The 20,145-nt window shown below is 42.0% G+C and overlaps 2 protein-coding genes across 2 annotated transcripts in view; one reads left to right on the forward strand and one right to left on the reverse strand.

Moving 5' to 3' along the window:
- The window catches only part of NSD2 (nuclear receptor binding SET domain protein 2), a 106,277-nt gene extending 92,474 nt beyond the window's left edge, over positions 1–13,803 (reverse strand). The window contains exon 1 of the mRNA XM_032186366.1: positions 13,706–13,803. The gene's annotated coding sequence lies outside the window, so the exon portion shown is untranslated. The remainder of the gene's footprint in view (positions 1–13,705) is intronic.
- Positions 13,796–20,145, forward strand: part of LETM1 (leucine zipper and EF-hand containing transmembrane protein 1) — a 29,744-nt gene continuing 23,394 nt past the window's right edge. The window contains exons 1-3 of the mRNA XM_032186372.1: positions 13,796–13,895; positions 17,028–17,085; positions 18,488–18,944. Coding sequence (XP_032042263.1) covers positions 13,826–13,895; positions 17,028–17,085; positions 18,488–18,944 — 585 coding nt within the window. The 5' untranslated portion in view covers positions 13,796–13,825. The remainder of the gene's footprint in view (positions 13,896–17,027; positions 17,086–18,487; positions 18,945–20,145) is intronic.

Raw genomic sequence — 20,145 nt, forward strand, 5'->3', positions numbered from 1 at the left:
TTAGGACAGAATAGCATAAAATAGGTTATTCAGCTGGTGAGGGAGTAAGGCAGAGCTGCCTGGTAAAGCAGTTTTTCAGCCTTTTGTGCAGTGTATCGGGAATCAGGATCTGGACGTTTCACCATAAATGAGCTGTTTACTAAACATTTCCTGCAACTTTCAGTAAACAGATTGGTTCATCCTTTTATTTATTAAGATGCTCTTATCCTTGCTATAAAAACATACGTAATCTGGAGAGATTTCTGAGTGACAGAGTGGATTTGTGAAAACATCCGCATAATGTTTTTCCACTTGCTTTCAGCCCTGTTCTTGGATTTGCTGGCTGAGACAATGTTTGGAGTGAAGTCATGTGATCAATCTGCATTTTCTTGCAGTCTTCCTGAGCTGTTGCACCACTCTTTTTCATGCTAGGTATTCTGTTGATCTATAGATCTAGGCTCCTTTTTTTTTTTTTTTTTTTTTTTTTTTAAGGGTAATAAATCAAAATTATACAGTGTTAAGGATTTCAGTCAGAGAGATTATGTCAGAATTAGAACATTCCCGAGTGAAGGTCATATAAATCAATCCTTCAGTTATTCCATTTTCAGTTTCATTGTAATGAACAGTACCCTGCTTGCAGTGAGAGGGCTTATGGTGCTAGAATACTGATAAGATGATATTGCATTCAGAGTACATTTTCTGCTATTGGATGAAATCTGCAATGCGATATATGACATCTGTACGAGGGTCTGTGTTGAAATGCCTTGAAATTGTCAAATTATAACATTCTAGAGATGAGCTTGCTTTGTAAAATCATCGAATCACCTTTATTGCGGAAAGAATTTAAATGATCAAAGTAATAACAAAGCTCTTGTAGTAGAAATGTAAAAGGAAAACGTATCACTCTTTCAGTGCTGGCATATTAAACAAGTTAATGGTATATTGCTGTGCCTTCCTAACACTGGGGTATAATTTTTACCTGGGTAGTAATACCTAACAATTAACACCACTTCCCATACGTTAAGTACTTGACAAATTATTTATAATAATATAGCAGCTAAGAAGCCATTTTAATTGCTTGTGGAATTGTAACACAGAAATAAGGAATTTGGGATTGGGATCAGACTGTTGGGATTTTGTGTTATGCTGCTGATTGTTCAGGTTGTTGTCTAAATTCCTCCATCATCCAGACACGCAACCTATAAATACTTGCTAATGTGTATATTGAAGCTGTGCTCGCAGGACAGTGTGAAGCAAATATTACTTCTTGATCGCACTCCTACTCACTTTACCCTGGGGAAATAGCTAAAACATGTGCATCTGCATTTATTCATTTGCTATACACAGCCCTCCACTGACATGCCAATATACCAGAGCTTGTCTGCTAGCTTATTTTCTTTTCACTGACTGCTCTTCCCACCAGCTTCTCCCTGGTTTAGCCACCTCTGATCTGTGTGTGCCTTCCTCCAGCCTCCTGCCCCCTGCCCTGCACAGACACTCAGCTGGAGGCCGCAGGAGGAGGAGGAGCTCTCCAGGGTTCTGCTTAAGCTGAGGTGCAAGCAGCTGGGAGGATCAGCATTTGGGGAGAAATACCTCCAAACTGTCCTTTGATCCAGCCAGCTGGAATCAGCTTGCAGAAGTGAGAGCTTGCCCAATGGCTAAATAGGGCAAATAGTGCACCAAAGTGCTAAAGGCTCTCCACTGCAAGGTTAAAGATGGAAACAGTAATTTTGGCAGCTCCCCATCTACCTGAATACATCACGATGTTCTGAGCAGTGCCTTCAGTGTGGAACTTGCAGTCTTCCATGTTGTATTTCTGGAAGGATAGTTTAAGTAGACCATGGGAGGTGGGACAATGGTTGCACTGGAGGGGACAGCAGAGTTTCAGTAACACTGTGATGTTGAGGCAGGTGGACCAGCAGCTGATGGATTCACTTCCTCAGGATCTGTTCAGGAATGATCTCATGGTGCTGGGAACTCTGGGCAGTCCTGAAGGATGGTGGAGTGTGGTTTTTAAAATTTTCATCAGGATTTTTTAAGGAGATGACTTTAGCTTTCTGGTTGTGCTGGAAATCTAACAGCATCACCATTTTATCAGCAGCTTCAACAGGGACATTGAAAGAGTCAGCCTCTCCACACTACTTGATAGATTGACTAAGACTAAGCAGCCCGTGGAAAACGTTTGCAGAGTTTTTACACTCCTCAGAGCCTGCCGTTCTGGAGCACAAGAGCTGAGGGATGACAAGCTTAACACAAAGCACAAGGACCAGAGAGGCTGGTGGTGATAACCATATGAAAAATAGACGAACCAGAAGGAGTGGGGAAGAGTGAAAGGGGCACAATAAGAAGTGCACCGGGATATTATGCAGCTTTTCAGGAAACAATGGCAGATGTTAAGCAGCTCATTAGAGAGGCACAAATCTCTCCAAACGGTAATACCAGATCTGGCCAACTGCAGCGTGAATGTGAGCGTGGGTACACAAGCGTGGGTTGCGTGTGCCTCTGCAGTGCGGAGGCTTGAAGAAAGGTTTGCCACAAGCACACGTGCACGTGAGCTGGGACACAGCAATATACAAGTAACCTTGGTGACAGAGGCAAGACTGAAACACGCATTCATAGCTCCCAGCTCTGTGCACAGACCACTAGACTACCTTCTGTGTTTATCAGCAGCGATGAAATACAACAGTCACTGCTGCAGGCGGAGGAGGCTAATGGCAGCGACACTCTGTGCTTGCCCTATTTCTCATACTCCTTCCCTAAGCACTAGTTGCTGGCTATGATCAGAGGTTGGATAAAGGGACACACGCCTTTGGTCTAGCCTGGTGTAGTTGTTCTAGTTTCCATAATGCCCAGTGAAGCCCTCATCCACCCTAAATAAAGAACAGGATGTGGCACAGTAAGTTTCTTTGTTTACAATGTCTTAATAAATTCCAGAACAAATGTACTCAATTTGGAAGCAAAGGAACATTTTCTTACTGTCAGAACTACAAGCTCATCTTGAAAGCTGATAGTCATTGCTTGCTTTCTTTCCTGTATATCAATGCAAATAAAGCTCTGGAAACAAAATCTGTGAATTTCTTCTGCAGTACCTTCTCTCTGCCTTCACATCCTCTCTCAGCAGCATCTGTAATTCTTACCTTCAACAGGTTTATGAAATGTCTCAGCTGAATGAAAATGTGTTGTTACCGATAGAGGAGAAGAACTGGAATTCATCTTATTTATTTATTTATTTATTTTTTACAGTGAAATGGCATTAGTTATGTTGACATCCCAGTTATAAAGGGAGCAAAAACTATAATATTATTTTATCCACGTAAGTAAAGTGACACTGTTGACAATCCTGTTATTCTACATAGTGAAATTATTTTTGTATGACGCTTTCATTAAATAATGCAAACATATGGATTGCATAGGTATTAGTAAGGGCACAAATTTCTTCTCAGAAGAAATGATCGGTGATGTTAATTTTTTTCAGTTAAATTCCAGTTTATCATCACTCAGTGATTCTTGTGTTTGCCGTAACAAAGATTCTTTTGGGGTTCTAATTATTAACTTTTGAGGAACGCCACTACCACACCAAATTGAGAAGAAGGTCAGTGCACCCAGGAATCTGAGAAAATACTTGCATTGGAGCAAAGTGTCTTTCCTGTTGGTTTATTTAGACAATTCAAAGTTTTAAACAGAAAGATAGCAGATAATGATTAATATGAAGCCTGCTGCCACTGGAGTAATGTGTTCTTATCAAAGCCTGACACAAAAATCTCTCCCAGCCAGATCTGTCATTTTCTATTTGGAGAATATTGGCTTGTTCATCTTGCCTTTTGAAATGTGCTTAAACAGACAAAAATTCTGAGTAGTCAGAGAAAGGAAACACCTTTGAGATTCATTTCTAATATATTTTCATTAATCTCAACGGAGCAACAGCAAGAGTATTTAGCCTGTATGCTCTGCAAAGGAGAAAAATGCAGTTCCATAGACAAAAGGCATGCTCTGGTTAAATCAATTTCTATAGCATCTTGCCTCGACATATTTGAGAGCGCTATCTTTCTCAATTAATGTCAGCTCTGCTCTGGGAATACTCTTTGGTAGTTAACTGTTGCTGTTAGAGAGCTAACTTTAGATATAACACAGCTGGCTTATGTATTTTGCTGTTAATATTTTTGGTAATGGAACAACAAATTGTAAGCAAACAACCTATTAAGCAGAACGCAGCAGAGTTTCCACCCAAATAAATCAATTTTAAGGATAAGAAAACCCAACTGTAAATTTCTTTTGACTGACTCGAGATAAAAAAATCAATGATAAACCTCAGGTCTTAGGGTTTCCTTTTTCCCAGATTCCTAAGTCTCTGGACTACTGGGGTCTACACACGTGCCTCTGTGCAAACACAAAATATTTCTAGAATATTTCATTTAAAGTTCATTCTTGGGCAGCTTCTCTACTTTCACTTCCACTTCTATGAAAGTCAAATAGAAAACCCTCAAACAGCCCAGCTCTCGCATAGCACAAGAAGGGAGGAAGAGCAGACATGATGTTTAGAGGGTATCAGAAAAAATGCAATGGATTTGAGAAAAAATCACGGGGCAAAGAAGAAGATGGCAATTGAAGGAAGGAGATAATGGGAAGCAAATATGAGACAAATTTCTAACGTATGTGTTGTCATGGCTCTTTCATAGGTCACTACCCACTAGAGGGAGATGCACGGTAGTTTGTTTCCAGGCAGCTCGTGGCAGAAGTTGGACTTTGTCAAGATCTGGAGGGAGGAAGCACTGTGGTATGAAAGCCAAAGAAGATGCAAGTTCCCTACCCCGGTACAGTTTCATGGTGCAAAGTTCTCTGTATGTTGCCAACTGGATTGAAATCCTTCCCCCTTCTGGCCTGGCTTTCATTGCACTTTTGTTCAAAAAATGCCCATCTCTCTTAACCTCTTTGTTCTCTTGGTGATGGCAATGCCTGGAGTGAAGGCTGGCAGCAATGCTCTGGGGCTAACTGAGCTGTCACGGCCCCCCAGCATGGGGCCAACCATGCATGCCTGAAGCCAACTGGCTTGAGACCCACCAACGTTGACCCTTCAGTCCACCTCAGACACCTTCTTAGATGCGATTTATCCATCAGGTCCTCCAGTTTTCATTAGCTGTCCATGGGTAATCACATGCGGTCTCTTATTCTCACCTCTCTTTATTTGCAGAATGCAAAAGGCTTTTAAAAGTAAGGTCTGGTGTGTCCTTTCCTCAAGGAAAACCAAGAAGGAAAGTAGTAACAGATGCTTAGAATTGGGAACAGGGCATAGGAAAAGTAGCCCTCCCCTGGTTGTAAGAGGAATGAAAATCAGTAGTTTAGGGACGTCCTGAACCAGATGTTGTAGCAGACGAGCATGTGTCAGAGACACTGTTGAGCCTACCTCCCATGAATTTGCCTGTTTTCTTTCTGAACCTATTTATTTATACTTTGGGGTTTCAGAGCATCCTGTGGCAAGAAGTTAATATGAAAATATATTTCCTTCTGTTCTTTTTAAGCCCTGCTCCCTGACAGACTGCATTAATATGGTATTACGAGCCGTGATAATAACCATCTTCTATTCACTTTCCTCCCACCTTCATTATTTTCCAGACCTCTGTGTATCTCCCTCCTGTTGCGGCACAGCATTCAAGTCCCAGTCTGGTCCCTGTTTATGCCAGGATTTTTGAATGACATGAGGGCTTTTCAGAATTAAGCTATTAGCACTGACAACAGCCCTCTCTCCGCTCTAACCTTGCCTCTCTCCGTAAGAGCTGTTGGGTAAATAAGTACATAATGCAAACTCAGAAAAGATGCATAATTATTTCCACACACTGAAAGAAAGAAACACAGGAAGCCTGCAGTCGATAGGCCGGTGTCACAGATAGAAATGACTGGTCTAACACACTGTGAACGAAGTCAGAGCCAAAGCAATTATCTAATGCCTGTGAACCCTCAGGGTCAACAACACTCTCTGCTACCATGCCTAGTGCCAGAAAAGTTCTCTGACAAACACCAGCCATCAAAAACACTTCTTCCTCTCAAACGCCCTGTGACTAGTTCCCCAAGTGGCCCATGCTTACATCCCGCTCACCTTCAAATTCCATCAGAAATAGCACAGGGCACTACTGGAGTAGTTCAACAACCTTGGTCTGAGGATTGCGAAAATCATGGCACAGCTCCGTTTGTCAGCGCCCTGATATGACCCATAGCACAAACCAGGTGAAGGTAATTTTAAAGAAGCAGATTTGCAAAAAAAAAAAATTCCAAATATAAACAACACATTTACATTTCTAATCCAAAACAACAGACAGAAAGGAAAAGAAATAGGGTGCACAGGACATTTATGGACCTGGAAGAGCAGCTGGCTGGGCTCTGTAAGAAAACTAGGCACAGGTGCTGGGATTGAGCCCAGGGCCTTGATTCCCAGCTGGCACACTGAAAGAGGCTTCCAGCTCAGAGAGAGTTAGATGTCTGTTCCTTGGGAGGAGAGGCCTCGGAAAGGGGAGGAGGTTGTTCCCTTAGCATGACAAGAAAGCACTGTTGCCTGAGCCAAAGGGGAACGGAGTCTTTTTTGTTGATATCTGTTGGGTGTATTTCCTCTTTCATCTGTTGGATTAGTGATAAAAAAGGAAAATGAGAGATATGTATCGAGCCAGAGTGAGCATGGGGCTTGTCATCCTGACTGAAAAGCAGCCTGGATGGCTTACTTTTACCTGTTGCTCAGATTCGCCCAGCGAGTCCCTCTCGCCGTACAGCACAGCTGATGAACCGCTAGATATTTGCAGCCCCCAGCTGCGCCTTCAGTTCTGACACAAAGCTCCCTCCTGAAGTTGCTTTCAGAGGAGAGTGCCCAGTTCGGGGACTTTACTTCCCCTGGATACTGTTGAAATCCAACAGTAAGGCTCTTTTAGGTCAACTTTGTATTTTCTTATACACGGATACAACTTGCTAGCCAGCTTCGTGCAGCCACATAACCAGGATTAAAGCATCTAACGCGTTACCGAGAGAGAAAAAAAAACTAACTGCTTTAAGGTAACAGGACATTTGGGGGCGAATGCCTCCTAAGTGTCTCTAGGGGACACTATAATAGCAGTAAAGTGAATAGAGGCCTATGACACAGGAGAGAGGTTGCTGATTACATGGGAAAACCCAGACAAAGCGTCTTCTGTTTCTGATGCCTGAAATTCAGCCACATAGGAAAAAAAAGCAGGATACTGGCAAAGCACCACTGGCATGTACTTGCGCTTGATGGCTCTTTGTTATTTTTCTGTTGCTTCACATCACGTTTTACCAGGTATTTCCCCTCAAGATTCTGAGATACCTACACATATCAGTCCAAACCGAGTTTTGTCAAGAGCTGCACCTTCACTTGCCTTGGAAGTTATCATTTTTTTTCTGTATCATAAGAACAAAGATTTTGTAAAAAGTGTATTTTCAGCCCTTTCCACCACTTTTATGATATTATCTGGCAAGCGCCACGATTTGATCCTACGAATGCCTAACTGCGCATGTTCCTTCAGCACATTGTGCCTGTTAATGTCACTACCAGCAAAGGGACATGGCATACATATGCATGCGTGGGATTGGGGCCCAACAGCTCAGGTCCTGCTGAGGTCAAGGCACAGACATCCAGACAAACACTGATTTAGAAAATTTACAGTATTAGAGGACGGTCGTAGAAAGGGAAAGCGCACTGACCATTCCAAAGGAACCAACTCCTTTTTTAAATCTCTTAATCTGCTTTTCATTATCTCTGTGGGGAGGCCTCTTGAGAAAAGCAGCTCTTTGACTTGAATAAAGGAGGGGCTGTGGGCTTGCATGCTGGAATGGGGAGGTCATTGTATGGCAGCACAGAAGATGGGAGTGTTAGTCAGGTCAAGGAGAACAGGATAAAAAAGTGTGAGATCTGTGTTACAGCCTTGGTCTGGATTATGTAAGGTAGCGAGTTTAAACCAGAGAAGGTAAACAAGAGAGAGTGATTCAAAGGTTAGAAAGACATATTCTGGTGGGGTCATTCAGGCTGGCTGTTAGGAAAAAATATATGGGCTAGGACTGATATGATCAGCAAAAACAGCAAGGAAGAGGTAACAATAGCTGAGGCCCAAGAGGGCTAAATTCTGCACAGGAATTTTAAGCATCAGGCTTCAGCAAATCAACCTTTCCATCTTCAATATCTTTCTTACTCGTTCTTTTAAAAGACATGCTTAGTTCTTCCCTCCTTTGAGGCAGACAATGCCTGGAGGACAACGGGACATAGCATTTTGCCTGCTACCCAGTCATACAGCTGTGTGCATGTGCTGGCTGTAATCTTCTCCCCCTCTAAACTTGCGCTTATCACAAGCAGCCTCAACATTGCCAAATTGCTAAAGAAAGTTATGTTATTGCCACTAAAATAGCCCATGGAAGTAGCCCATTTTTCTCCCCGTCTTTCAGAATACAGAGATAAAGTTTTTCCTAAAAAGGTGTGGGGACCTTCTGCTGTTTCTTTAATGGACACAGCCTGGAAGGTATCTGGCTTGTGGGACCCTCGTATTCTTCCAGCACTCCATTCATACGGTCTGACTTCACCAGGAGTTTTAAGATCCATAAGGAGTGCAGGATCAGGTCTACTAAATCCGGGATGGGGCTGGGGGAGGGCTTATGTGGCTGCAGGCTTTTCTTGTCTCATTTCTTGATGAGTTTATGAAAGCAGAGGTAGCAGATTTCAGGCTTTTATTGACAGTAACACAACATTTGGTGTTTTCTTAAAGACCTAACTCTGAGAGGCAGATGATGGCACAAGATTGTCAGCTTTCTGTGTTTCTAATTGCAGACAGGAACTTGCAAACCCTGCAGACTTGGAAAAAAAAAAAAAAAAAAAAAAAAAAGGAAGGCAAAGAAAAAAACCAAATACATATTTTTAAAGCTTGTCATTCATAAAATCAAATTGATGACTTGGGAGGCCTAACAGGTTATTTTAAATACAGCATTGTTAATATTGCAGCAAAATCCCAGACTTTCTCATATCAGCTGGCACTAACAGGTGCATTTTTAACACTGGAGACTCCTTTTGTTGTCTTTTTTTTTTTTTTTTTTTTTTTCCCCTCTAGATTTTTGGAGGTCTAAATCAGTTTACTCGTTATTGTTTCATTCTTTCTTTTTTGCTATGCCAATAGCCTGAGCCCTGTCTGCCCTCCCTCCTCTGCTTGCTCCTGCCTTGGCCAGAACCTTCTAGCTTTTTCCCCATGTCCTCCCCCACTCCTGTAGACTGCAGCGCCCCAAAACACTGCTTTGTGCAATGATTATGCATCTTTTCCACTTGTTTGTTTCACGTAAGCTCCATCTGCTGGTTAAAACTAGAATCTGTATGTCTTTTTGCCATGAACTGCAAAGGCTACCTTTTCCTCAATTGGAAAAGCCATCGTACCCTGTTTGTGTTCTCCCAGCCGTGTTCTCCTTGCCTGCATGCATGTGTCAAATTTAATTAATGACGACCCAATCTGTTATAATATCAGGCCAATTTGGGTCAAATCTTCTAAAATACACCTTTTTGACTGGAATTTGAGCAGGTAATTATCCTTGGATCCGGAGTGACCGTTTACAGCACATTATTAGTGTCATGGAAATCTCTGAGGCGCTTCTAACTGCATTGTTCACAAAAGCACCCAGCTCAGACTGTTTCTGTGCTGCTGCTGATGTGTAGCCACTGCTGCTGTTTTTTTGGCACATTACACACAGGAGCGAACTTGTGACCTGGACGTACATAGAGAGCAAGTCTGTAATCCAGCTACCACTTGAACTTTTACCTTTGGGCTTTAACATTCACAGAGCAACAGGCTTTGTATCCTGGGAGTCTCTCCAAAATATCTGTGATTATGAATGGGAGTATTTTTCAAGAACTACCAATAATCTGTTGGGTTTCTCCCACAAGTGTAACTCCCACAAGTAACTCAGTGTAACTTCCCACACAGTAATGCCTTTTTTTTTTCTTTTTTTCTTTTTTTTTTTTTTTTTTTTTCCTATATTTATGCTGAACAGCGGTGAATAAAGATGAGGTTGATCCCATATTGTTGAATCTATTCAAGGAGACAACCTGGCGATTGCCATAGAAACAGGTTCTGCACACTAAAAGCTTAATCCTACTTTTAAATACTGTATATGGACCTGTACTGCTACACAGCTTATAGTCACACTGTGTAAACATACACGGTGCTGCAGCAGAGAAATAGCAATCCTGTCTTTCATCCCATCAGATGCTGATTATGCTCCCACCTCCTCCCATTTCCAGCCCAGGGCATCATATATTGCACCTCCTTCCCCTTCATGCACCAAGTCTTACGTCCCCAGTGCCTTGCTGCCAGCTTGGCTTGTCACTTGGGTGCAATGGGGAACTGAAGCCATGTGTGTGAAATTAATGTGGTCCCACCATAGATTTGGCATTGCTACACAGCCCCTTTCATGAACTATAGGACAGCTAGCTGTGCATCTGAAGCTGGGAGTGACAGTCCTGCTAACCACCCTCCAAAAATATCCGCAGGATCCAGGAAGGGCATCCTGGGACATGTCCTCAGGGAAGGGGTGACAAACGTGGTGAACATGGAGAGATGTCACCTCCAACTGTGTAGATATTTTTGGCAGGCCCCAGGGGAATCCCACACCCCATATGCATCTGCATATCACACGCTAGAGCTTAATAGATGGTGAAGAGGGAAGGAGTAAGGGACAATAGCAATTAGAATTTCATATAACTGTTTACTATGGGGAATCTGTCGTGCTATGAAATACAGGATTTCTGGAAGAGCAAACTGCATATGTAGCTAATTACCTTACAGTTCTGTTCTTTGTTCATATACACATTTGTTCCCCAGTTTCCAGACTGATCTCTAAACTTCTTTAAAAGGAATTGTAAGTTCGTCTGCTCCATTTTCCAGTCTATGAAAGTAATGCACAGAGGCAGGAATAATCTTTGTTTTTAGAGATCTTATGCACATACCTCTTTAGACAAACAAAATATTCTTGCTTTTTTTTTTTTTTTTTTTTTTTTTTCATATTACTGGGTTGTGCTCAAATATCATCAGTAAAGTACATGTTTTGGTGGTCCCATAAACTATAACAGGCACCATGGTTTCCTGTTATTTGCAGTTTGTTTTGTAATTGTTTAGACAGCTCTCACCTTGCTCTTGCTGATATTTAACATTTGTGGGAAAAAGTTGATGTTTAATATGAAATAATAACCTTATTTTTGTTTAAATACTGCATTAATTTGCATCATTCTCAGATCCTTATTAAATCCAGCTAGGAGGAAGGATTTGCATTTCTTCTGTTTAGTCTCTCACCCTATTCCTGCTACAAAACATATCATTTTCAACAAGATGGCTGACAGTTTTTCCAAACAACATGGTTGCTTTAAGAATCATGTCTAAAATGGCTGTAGCAGCTTAAGTTTTTTTTCAAAATAAAACTCTAGCAACTATATGTATCACATCTTATTCTGGGTATGAGTGTTTTTGTTGTGAACTCCTAGGCTGTTGGTCTGAACAGACTGAAAGGTTTTATTTTTTTTAAAGCAAAATATGACTTGCATGGAAGGCCTGTATATAACACACAATCATTAGGTCTTGTCATATGGGAACAATTCGTGTAACTACTTGTAAATTATTAATACTTAATTTCTTTCTTAAGCTTTATTTCCCAATACTTGGTAAGTGCACAAAATCAATTAGTGTTTCGAAACTGCATCTGTTCGGGAAATTTTCACAGTGTATTATCATTCCTTTTCATACATGGAAGAAACCCATGTAACTTCCAGGTATAAACAAACCCGGAACAAAAGGCTGTACAAAAACATAACTGATTCAGTTCTGAAAAGGGTTGCGTGTACATCATCTGGCATGCTGAATACTATTGAAATTAATGAAACTATTGAAAGTCTCATTCCTTGTCTGCATAAGTGTATTGAGCCCACCGTAATCATCTGTTTGCTGTCTGAAATCTCTTGTCAATACTTTAATGACTTCAGAGCATATTCTTCTTCTTGTATAGACTTCATATAATGTTTCTACATAATTAAGCAGCTTTGTTAAAGGAACTGCCATTAGTTGCCCCATTTCATTTAGTTTAGTTATCAGCCAACCAGAAAGAAAAAAAGAGTAACAAGAGAAGGCTACAAACCCAGTCTAGTGAGAGAAATGTGTAGATTGGGAAGTGTTTTTTTTTTTTTTTTTTTTTTTTAAAGATTGCTGTAGTAACATAAAGCACTATTGTTATATTAGACATTTTAAATAATATTAACCATTTAAATGCACTATAGAGTTAAATACTTGTACAGCACACACAGCTGTCTAAAAATCTTGCAATACATTTGGGAGCCTAACGTTTTAAAAGCAGCTCTGATAATAAGTACATAAATAATAATACCAATTACAATTTTAATTGTCACTAAACAAAAATAGTATTTTTGTAACCAATCCAAAGATAAGTGAGAAAAGGGTATCTCGATTCATATTTGGTCAATTGAATATTCCATCCTCACACAGTCTATTTAATAAAAAATATAAGTAGTATAAATTTAATCTGAGTTGTTCATGCTAAGGAGAAACCCAGATGATTTTCTTTAAATACATAAAAGAACTTAAAATAATAATTAATTTCCTGCATTTTCCAAGTCTCATGCATGAAAGGGTGACTTCAGACACATCTGCTTTCTTCTCCTGTATAAGATGCTGTTTTCAGTCGGTCGTATTTTGGGTCAAACCTGAGGATTCTGCCACCCTTTACAGATAGAGTAAAAGAGCACCTATATTCTTTTGGGGCTTACATGGGCGTGTAGGGGAACAACTTCCCAGTGTTGTAAGTAACTTGTGAAATGTAAGCGGGGTAAAGAAGCGTTATCTTTGTGTTTTTGGAGACCTGTCCTTGAGGCAGCCATCTTGTTGGCAGTGGGTGTCAGCCATCTTGTTGAAAAACACAGCAGCTTTTCCCCCATTTTTTTTTTTTTTTTTAGAACAAGGAAGCCATTACCACCCAAACCACGTATTCCTAATTTTCACAATTTCATTATTCTCGGATGAAATTATAATTTCTGCGGTTCAATCCTGGTTGTTTTCCGTGTCTGTATGACTAAAACCTCAGCAAAACGAATGGCAGTGGTTAATGCTGTAGAAAAGTACCTATTGAATATTTGATAGCAGATGCTAATGCTGCTCAGGAGTAGGTGGGTATTTGCACAGTAACACGCTACAGCAGCTCAACTATTAATGAGGATTAATTAGCAAATGATGTTGGCTGATTGACTGTTTTATGTACAATTTTAATAAAAAATACACTTTTAAAGCTCGAAGGAAAATAAAATTTAAAAAAAGGTGTTTTTTCCGTCACGTCCTGAGATACACGCACATGCTGCCAAGCAGCACTTGACGCTACCCAAAAAGCCGGTTTTTGGCCCCAAACGAGCCAGCCACCAGCCCTGTGAGCTCTGGGCAGGGGCAAAGAGAGTCCGGGGGCTGAACCCCGCGGCGGCCCCGGCTCTGTCACATCGCCGCTCCGTGACCTGCCGCTATCCTCTCAGGGCACCGCAGCCTTTTGGAGCCACAAGATCCCGGGGGCGGCTCGGGGATCCCAAATCCACCCCACCAAACCCCCCCGGCGCTGCTGCCTGATGCCGGACTACATCTCCCAGCGCGCACCGCGACACCCTTCCCTTGTAGTCCCGAGGAACTACAACCCCCGTCCCTCCCCAGCGCCTTACCGTGCCGAGGACTACATTTCCCGGCGTGCCCCGCTCCTCCGCGGACAGGGGCGGGAGGCAGCCGCCCCGGGGGCGGCCATGAGCAGGCCGGCAGCCCGCCGCTAGGCCGCCGCCGCCAAGATGGCGTCCGTGCTGCTCCGCGCCTGCGGCCGGCCGGCCCGCCGCCTGCCGCGCTGCCGGGCCCCCAGCGGTGAGGCGCCCGGCGGGGCTGAGGGGGGGGCCGGGGGGAGCTGAGGGAGGGGAAGGAGGCAGGGAGGGGACGGCGACGGCCACGGCGACGCCCGGGGGGGTCCCTGGGGCTGGCTGAGGGGGTGCAGCCCCGGTGTTTTTTTCGCTGTTTTTTTTTTCATCCCCGGTTTCCTGACGTTGTTCCCATTGCAGCCCGTGGGCCTCGCTCCGCTGTGTCCATGAGGGAGGTCCCTCAGCCCCTTCCTTGGGGTTTTGTCGTGAGGGAGATGTCAGCTTGGCTTCTTCCAAGTGGCCTCGCAAGATCTGGGAAATAAACCCAAAACCCAGCGTGCCATAACAGCTTCCATCACTAATCAGTATAATTTCTCAGCAATCCAACTAATTTGTCAGTTTATGTATCTTCCAGCCCTGCTTTGGTTTTCACGGCGAGGTTCAGCCGTGCCCGACACAGCCCCGGCTGTCAGAGCAGGCTGCCTGCACACACACCTCCTGGCAGCCCCGGCGGCCACACGTCCAATTATTGGCCTCGATAACAGCCAGCTTCTTGCTTACAGCCAGCGCTGAAGTGCGATAGTTCCTGCTAGTTGTCAGTGTGGTTCTTTTCCTCATGTTTTGTTTTTAGCTGTAGTTATAAAGACATTTATTTAGGCTGAGCTTGCACAGTGGCCTGAGCAAACAGCTGGGATTTCTTATCCATCCAGTTTTATTAAAAACGGGGAAGTGACACATCCGTGCACCTTCAGAGTAGGTGGGAGCTTTGGTTCCTCTGGTGGCATAGAGTAAGAAGAAATGCCACTAATCCCTCCATTGTTGTTTGTTACAAATCTCACCCCAGATGAAAACTTTCATCTGCTGAAATGCTGTGGTAAAGCCAAATCGCTTGTGTGTTGTAACGTACTCTGCTCGTGGTATAACCAGGACTTCTTAATCGGAGTGTTAGTCCGTTATTAACACATCATTTTGTATCATTTTTTGTATAGTGTCTTGCTTTACTTAGCTCATCTTCTTTGCTTTACATGTCAGTAATCTAAGATTAAGTTAAAGCTAAGTGCTTGTAAGAATCCTGAATGATGTTCTTGTAAAGATCAAGCTGTTAAGCACTGCAGGCTTGTAGTTTGTAGGGACTTACTTCATGTTAGCCTTTTCTTTTAAAAAACTCCCAGCAGTTAACAGAGCACAGATATTCTACGTTTAAAACCTTGGTTTTGATGTTCCACTGAAATACAAAACCAAACTTTCTGATGACCTGTTTTCCACAAGGAATATGTTTATGTGTAGCTTGTCTGCCACTGTCGCATCTCTTACTTCCAAAGCAAGTTCCCCTAATGGAGGTTTCTTAAATGAAGTGTTGAGTACGGTGAGCTATGTTCACCTTGTTCAGACACATGTGTCTTAACCTAGAAGCAAGGAGTATGGACATTGCTCTTTTCTGAACCAGGTGTGTATTTTCATTCAGAGCTGGGTCACTCTTAGGTACATGGCTAGAACATAGACTTGGCCAAAAAGAGCTCTTTTTGACAGAACTAGCAAGGTTGAAATGAAGTTATTCTGTAGCTTGTTCCAGTCACATCCACATTTTGCGTGCCCATTCACACTCCGAATGGCAGTGTGACAAGAATTGTTTGAGTCAGCATGTTTTCTTTCTTGTGGTAATTACGGAGTTTTGTTCTTTGTCCCCTTCTTTAGAATGAGTGGATCCTAGCTGGAAGAAAAATAAAGATAAGTGAAGTGAAAGGGTTGTGCTGGTAGTGAGCTCTGTTTAAGAAACTCCAAGTCAGCTTTGATCTTTTCCATGTCATTCCCCTTTGCTCTAGGTGCACCTGTCTGTAAAGGTAATGTCCTCTACCAGTAGGCCTCATTTTTTTTTGTTGTTGTGGGTGCAGTTTTTGGCTAATTTAGGCTTTGTGTGCTTCCTGGCACCGAGGTAAGGAAACAGATTACAGTGCTGGGGCTCATCCGTCAAGATTTTGACTACTCTGATTTGCTCAGCTGTTCCTTAGAGTAGGGGCATCCTTCTGAGATGGCTTGATTCTCAGGTCGAGAAATTCAGCCTTTGCTCAGAATGTCTTCTCAGCCTCTCAGGGCTTGATTTATGAGCCAGAAGGGACTGGCTTTTACTTGCAGTGATAGTAGTTACCTGTTAAACTTTGATGTAACTTGAGAAGGGTGAATCCTTTTCCTTTGACTTGATAATGCCGTAGCTTGTGTGGTAATGACATCAAAGCCCACTGAGCATGGGACGTGATAATCCCAAATTACTGGGATATTTCTTTGGTAAGTCAGTTTGTCTTTTTTCTTCTTCCTTCCGTGCCTCTTCATTGCCCTACCTGATTCTGAAGGTATCTCTTTGCCTGTAATAATTAGGCTGTGTTGTTGGGGAAGGCTTTAGTGCTGCATTTCCTCAAATACCAACTCTCTACTTCAGGTTCTGTCATAGGTTATACCTTTGATGATGGAAAAATTGACCGATAACCTTCAAAACCACCCTCATACCCTGCCATCTCTTGGCCTTGTCCAGAATTAGTAGGTGATAATCCATCCAGATCATCTCGTGTTGTGGTGGTGTGGAACCATGCAGAAATTACTTTTGCTTTCAGTGAGGTTTTTATGAGTTGCAGTTGCTTGTCCAAAGGACTCAGAGGCTTGTTAAGGCAATTTAACAAGTTGCAGCAGTACCTCATGTTGCACAGAGTTCGACTGTATGTATGGACAGTTTGCCTGAACACTTCTGGGGATGCCAGCCACGTTACAGAATTGCTTCCCACCTGTTTTTCCATTTCATCCTCTGAGTCAGGGGATTACAGATTGAGAGAAAGGAGGAGACTGTGACGTGTGCTTTGGCTTCTGCTGAAATACGATGAGGTTCTTAGGCTTTAGTACATCACATTGCTATTGTCAAAGCATAAAACCCCTCTTGCTTGGATGTTGGTGATTGTGCACAATCATCTAAAGTGTGGTTGTGCTTACAATAAGAAAGTCCAGTTGCTGCTAAGCACCTTTTTTATTGTATTTTCGTTGGTAGCTATCTCTTAGTAAGACCAGTCTTTTACAATCATGTTCGTGAACAATTCACTCTATGGATAAATGACTTTCTGAATTTCAGAATGAATGCTAATAACTGGTGTTTTTCTAGGTAACTTAGGGGATCGGGCATGTCTAAGCTGTACGTCCCTGAGGTTGACAAACAAAATGTGAGTAAATACGATTTTTTTTCTAAACTCAGAGCTGTACCAAATTGTCAGTTAGTATACTATAATAGAATGCAGCTTTCACTCTTGTAGACAAAAATGTGCAAAACATCAGTTTCAGTTTATGTTACAGACAGATGAAGAAGTCTGAGTATTTACTACTCTTCGTCTGCCTGGTTGAGAGGGGGAGAAGGAAAGTGAGATCTTCCTTTTTTCACCCACTTTGACCATTTTTGTTTCCCTCATGCTGTGAAAGAAATAGAATATTAATATTTTGTTCTTGACTGATTCCAAGGGGCGTAATGGGATTTCATGGGCTCCTTGTGTACTTCCTCTGGGGGGTTCCACAGAGGAAACATTCAATCAAATCTAACTTAAAACGTGTGGTTTGGTAGTTAGGAATGTAGTCACTGGAGTTGTATCTCAGTTAAACCACGGCAGTGTACTGTATGGTACAGCCTTGGTTGAGGCTCTCCTAGGAAGTGATGACCTCTTCTGAAAACGAATCCAGCTGCTACGTGTTCTTAAGACACTTGCGGAGTTGGATGTTGACAGAGTTCGTGCTTCGTTCCTGACCTGGCTCACAAGGCTTGCTTGAATTTTCTAATGCTTTACCTTGTAATATTGGACACCTACCGCAACAGTAGGTAGCTGCTATACAGGGTACTGTATCTATATTTTATATATACAATGTAGGATATTGTATTTGCTGTTTTAATTTTGTCGTATTTTTCTGAAAAGCTGCGAAATATGAGCCTCCTTGCATATATTGAGTAGTTCTAATGTGCGTGTAAATAATGATTTTGAATAATGTCTTCTGTTTACATTTAATAAAAGAAAAAGAACAAAATTCTTAATAGGGTAGAAGACCGTTGCTCCTGTATGCATCACCTCAGTACCATGGTGGAGCTTCATTTATAAAGTTTCTGCTGAAAAAGGGAAACAAGATGCATGGAGATAGGCAAAGAGGAACTCTAATGAAATTGGATTTCTCTGATGCTAATCACCCCCTAACGCAGCACCTGTCCCAAGTCTGCAGCCTGTGATCTCTCCAGTGTTTCCTTCAAACAGGAGAAGTAATAGAAGGGGCTCTATGTTATTTATGGTTTTACAGATTTATTTTCAAATGGAAGGCACTTATGGTCGCTGCTTTTTATTTAATTTGAGTAAAATAAGCTACATTTTCAAAGTAGTTTAAGGTAGATGCAGTTGTTTGTTTTTTGTTGTTTTGTTTTGTTTTTTTTTTGCTGGCCTGTTTTTTTGTCATGAAGTAAAGCTAAACATTTAGACATCCCGGTCTTGGGATTCGTAGGTTTTCTTGGCTTTCCTAAAACATATGTTAGATATTTCTCAACTGATGCAGCATCTGTTGTTAATTCTTGAATGCTTTCTTTTTCTTTTGAAGGACTGTACACTTTAAATATTGCACTAGTGTCTCTCCTGTTTATGCATACTCCAAAAAAGACCACTACTGTTGTTGGACTAGAGGATCTGAACGAACGTACTTTACTCTTATGAGCTCTTCTGGCTCATGGATGCCCCTAGCAGCCATAGGTGTTTTAGGTCCCCGATATCTTCCAGTTAGATGGTGGCATTCTTCGCGTTCCCTTCAAGATGACTCCATAGTTGAAAAGTCACTGAAGTCCTTAAAGGACAAAAACAAGAAGCTGGAGGAAGGAGGACCTGTATATAGTCCAACGGAGGTGGAAGTCGTGAAAAAATCTATTGGACAGAGGATTGTGGATGAGCTGAAGCATTATTACCATGGCTTTCGGTTACTATGGATTGACACAAAAATAGCTGCAAGGATGCTCTGGAGAATCCTTCATGGAAATACGCTGTCACGTCGAGAACGGAGACAGGTACTGAGTGAAAACCAATTTCATTGTAGTGACCATACTGATCGCTCAATTTTTTCCAACTGAATTCATTCTTTTTGTTGGGTGTTGCTCCTAGAACTAAAATTGCTGCGTTGATTTCTCTCCTCGTCCCTCCTCCTCCTTTTAGTAACTCCCTGCGTGTTCACTAAAAACTTTTGATTTGATGAATTTGACAAGTATTTCCTCGTTATGTACCTAATTTTACGAAGTAATGATTAACAATTGACCATTTTCATGGACAATTTGAAAGTATCACGGTTCAGTGAAGTATGCAGAAACATTTCTTTTCCTATATTTGCAGGATTAGACAAATGACAGAAATGCATATGTATCAGTTTTCATCTCCTGCTACAGCAGCAGTGGTTGATGGTATTTGGTCTCAGCATCTTCACACTACTTTCTGCTGGTACAAGAGTGCATTTGGCAGCTGATCCAGCCAGAGCATTGCTCAGCAATAAATTTAAAAGTCTGTGCTGACATAGAAGAGGAGATTGTGTATTGTGAAGAAAGAGCAGCTGAGGAGAGGGGGGGAAGTGAGGACAGCGGGACTTGAGGAAGTGGCAGTTCTAGTTTGTGCTGCCTTGTTCAGAGGTTTGGGATATTGGGAAAACCAAGTGAGACTTGTTAATTTATGGTTTAAAATGGAATCAAAAATCTTCCACAAGGCAGGACTGGAACCATTGGCTTTCCTGCATCTTTGGTGTTTGCTGAGCCATAGTTGTGTGAAATGATACAAATGAGAGAAAAATACGAATACCATGGAAATGCTTCTGCTGAAAGATCAGAACTGAGTACTAGAAGGCTTGAACCTATAGAATTAATATGGTATCTTTGGACAGGCATGCACTGTTTGGTCAATAGATGGGTTTGTTCACCTGATTGTTCTTTAGTACTGCCAGTTAGCGACCACGGAACTGTCTTTCTCATAGCTCTCTAGTGGCGTTTGGCCTTCCTGAACTTTATTTTTTTTGCAGAAGAGCACTTTCTCCTATTTTAAATAAAATAGGAGTTTCTTGTGCAGGTATAAGTTGATGTTCACGTTGATGTAGCATCTCTTCTTACAATGTACAAAGAGATGCTACAGTCTGTGTGGAAGCTGTAGGAAAAATAGTTTTAAGAACTACAGCAATGTGATTTTCTCAATCAAGGTTGTGTACTTTCTTGGTGTGGAGGTAGAGGATGT

Source organism: Aythya fuligula, chromosome 4, assembly GCF_009819795.1.
Source record: "Aythya fuligula isolate bAytFul2 chromosome 4, bAytFul2.pri, whole genome shotgun sequence".
NCBI classification, from domain to species: domain Eukaryota; kingdom Metazoa; phylum Chordata; class Aves; order Anseriformes; family Anatidae; genus Aythya; species Aythya fuligula.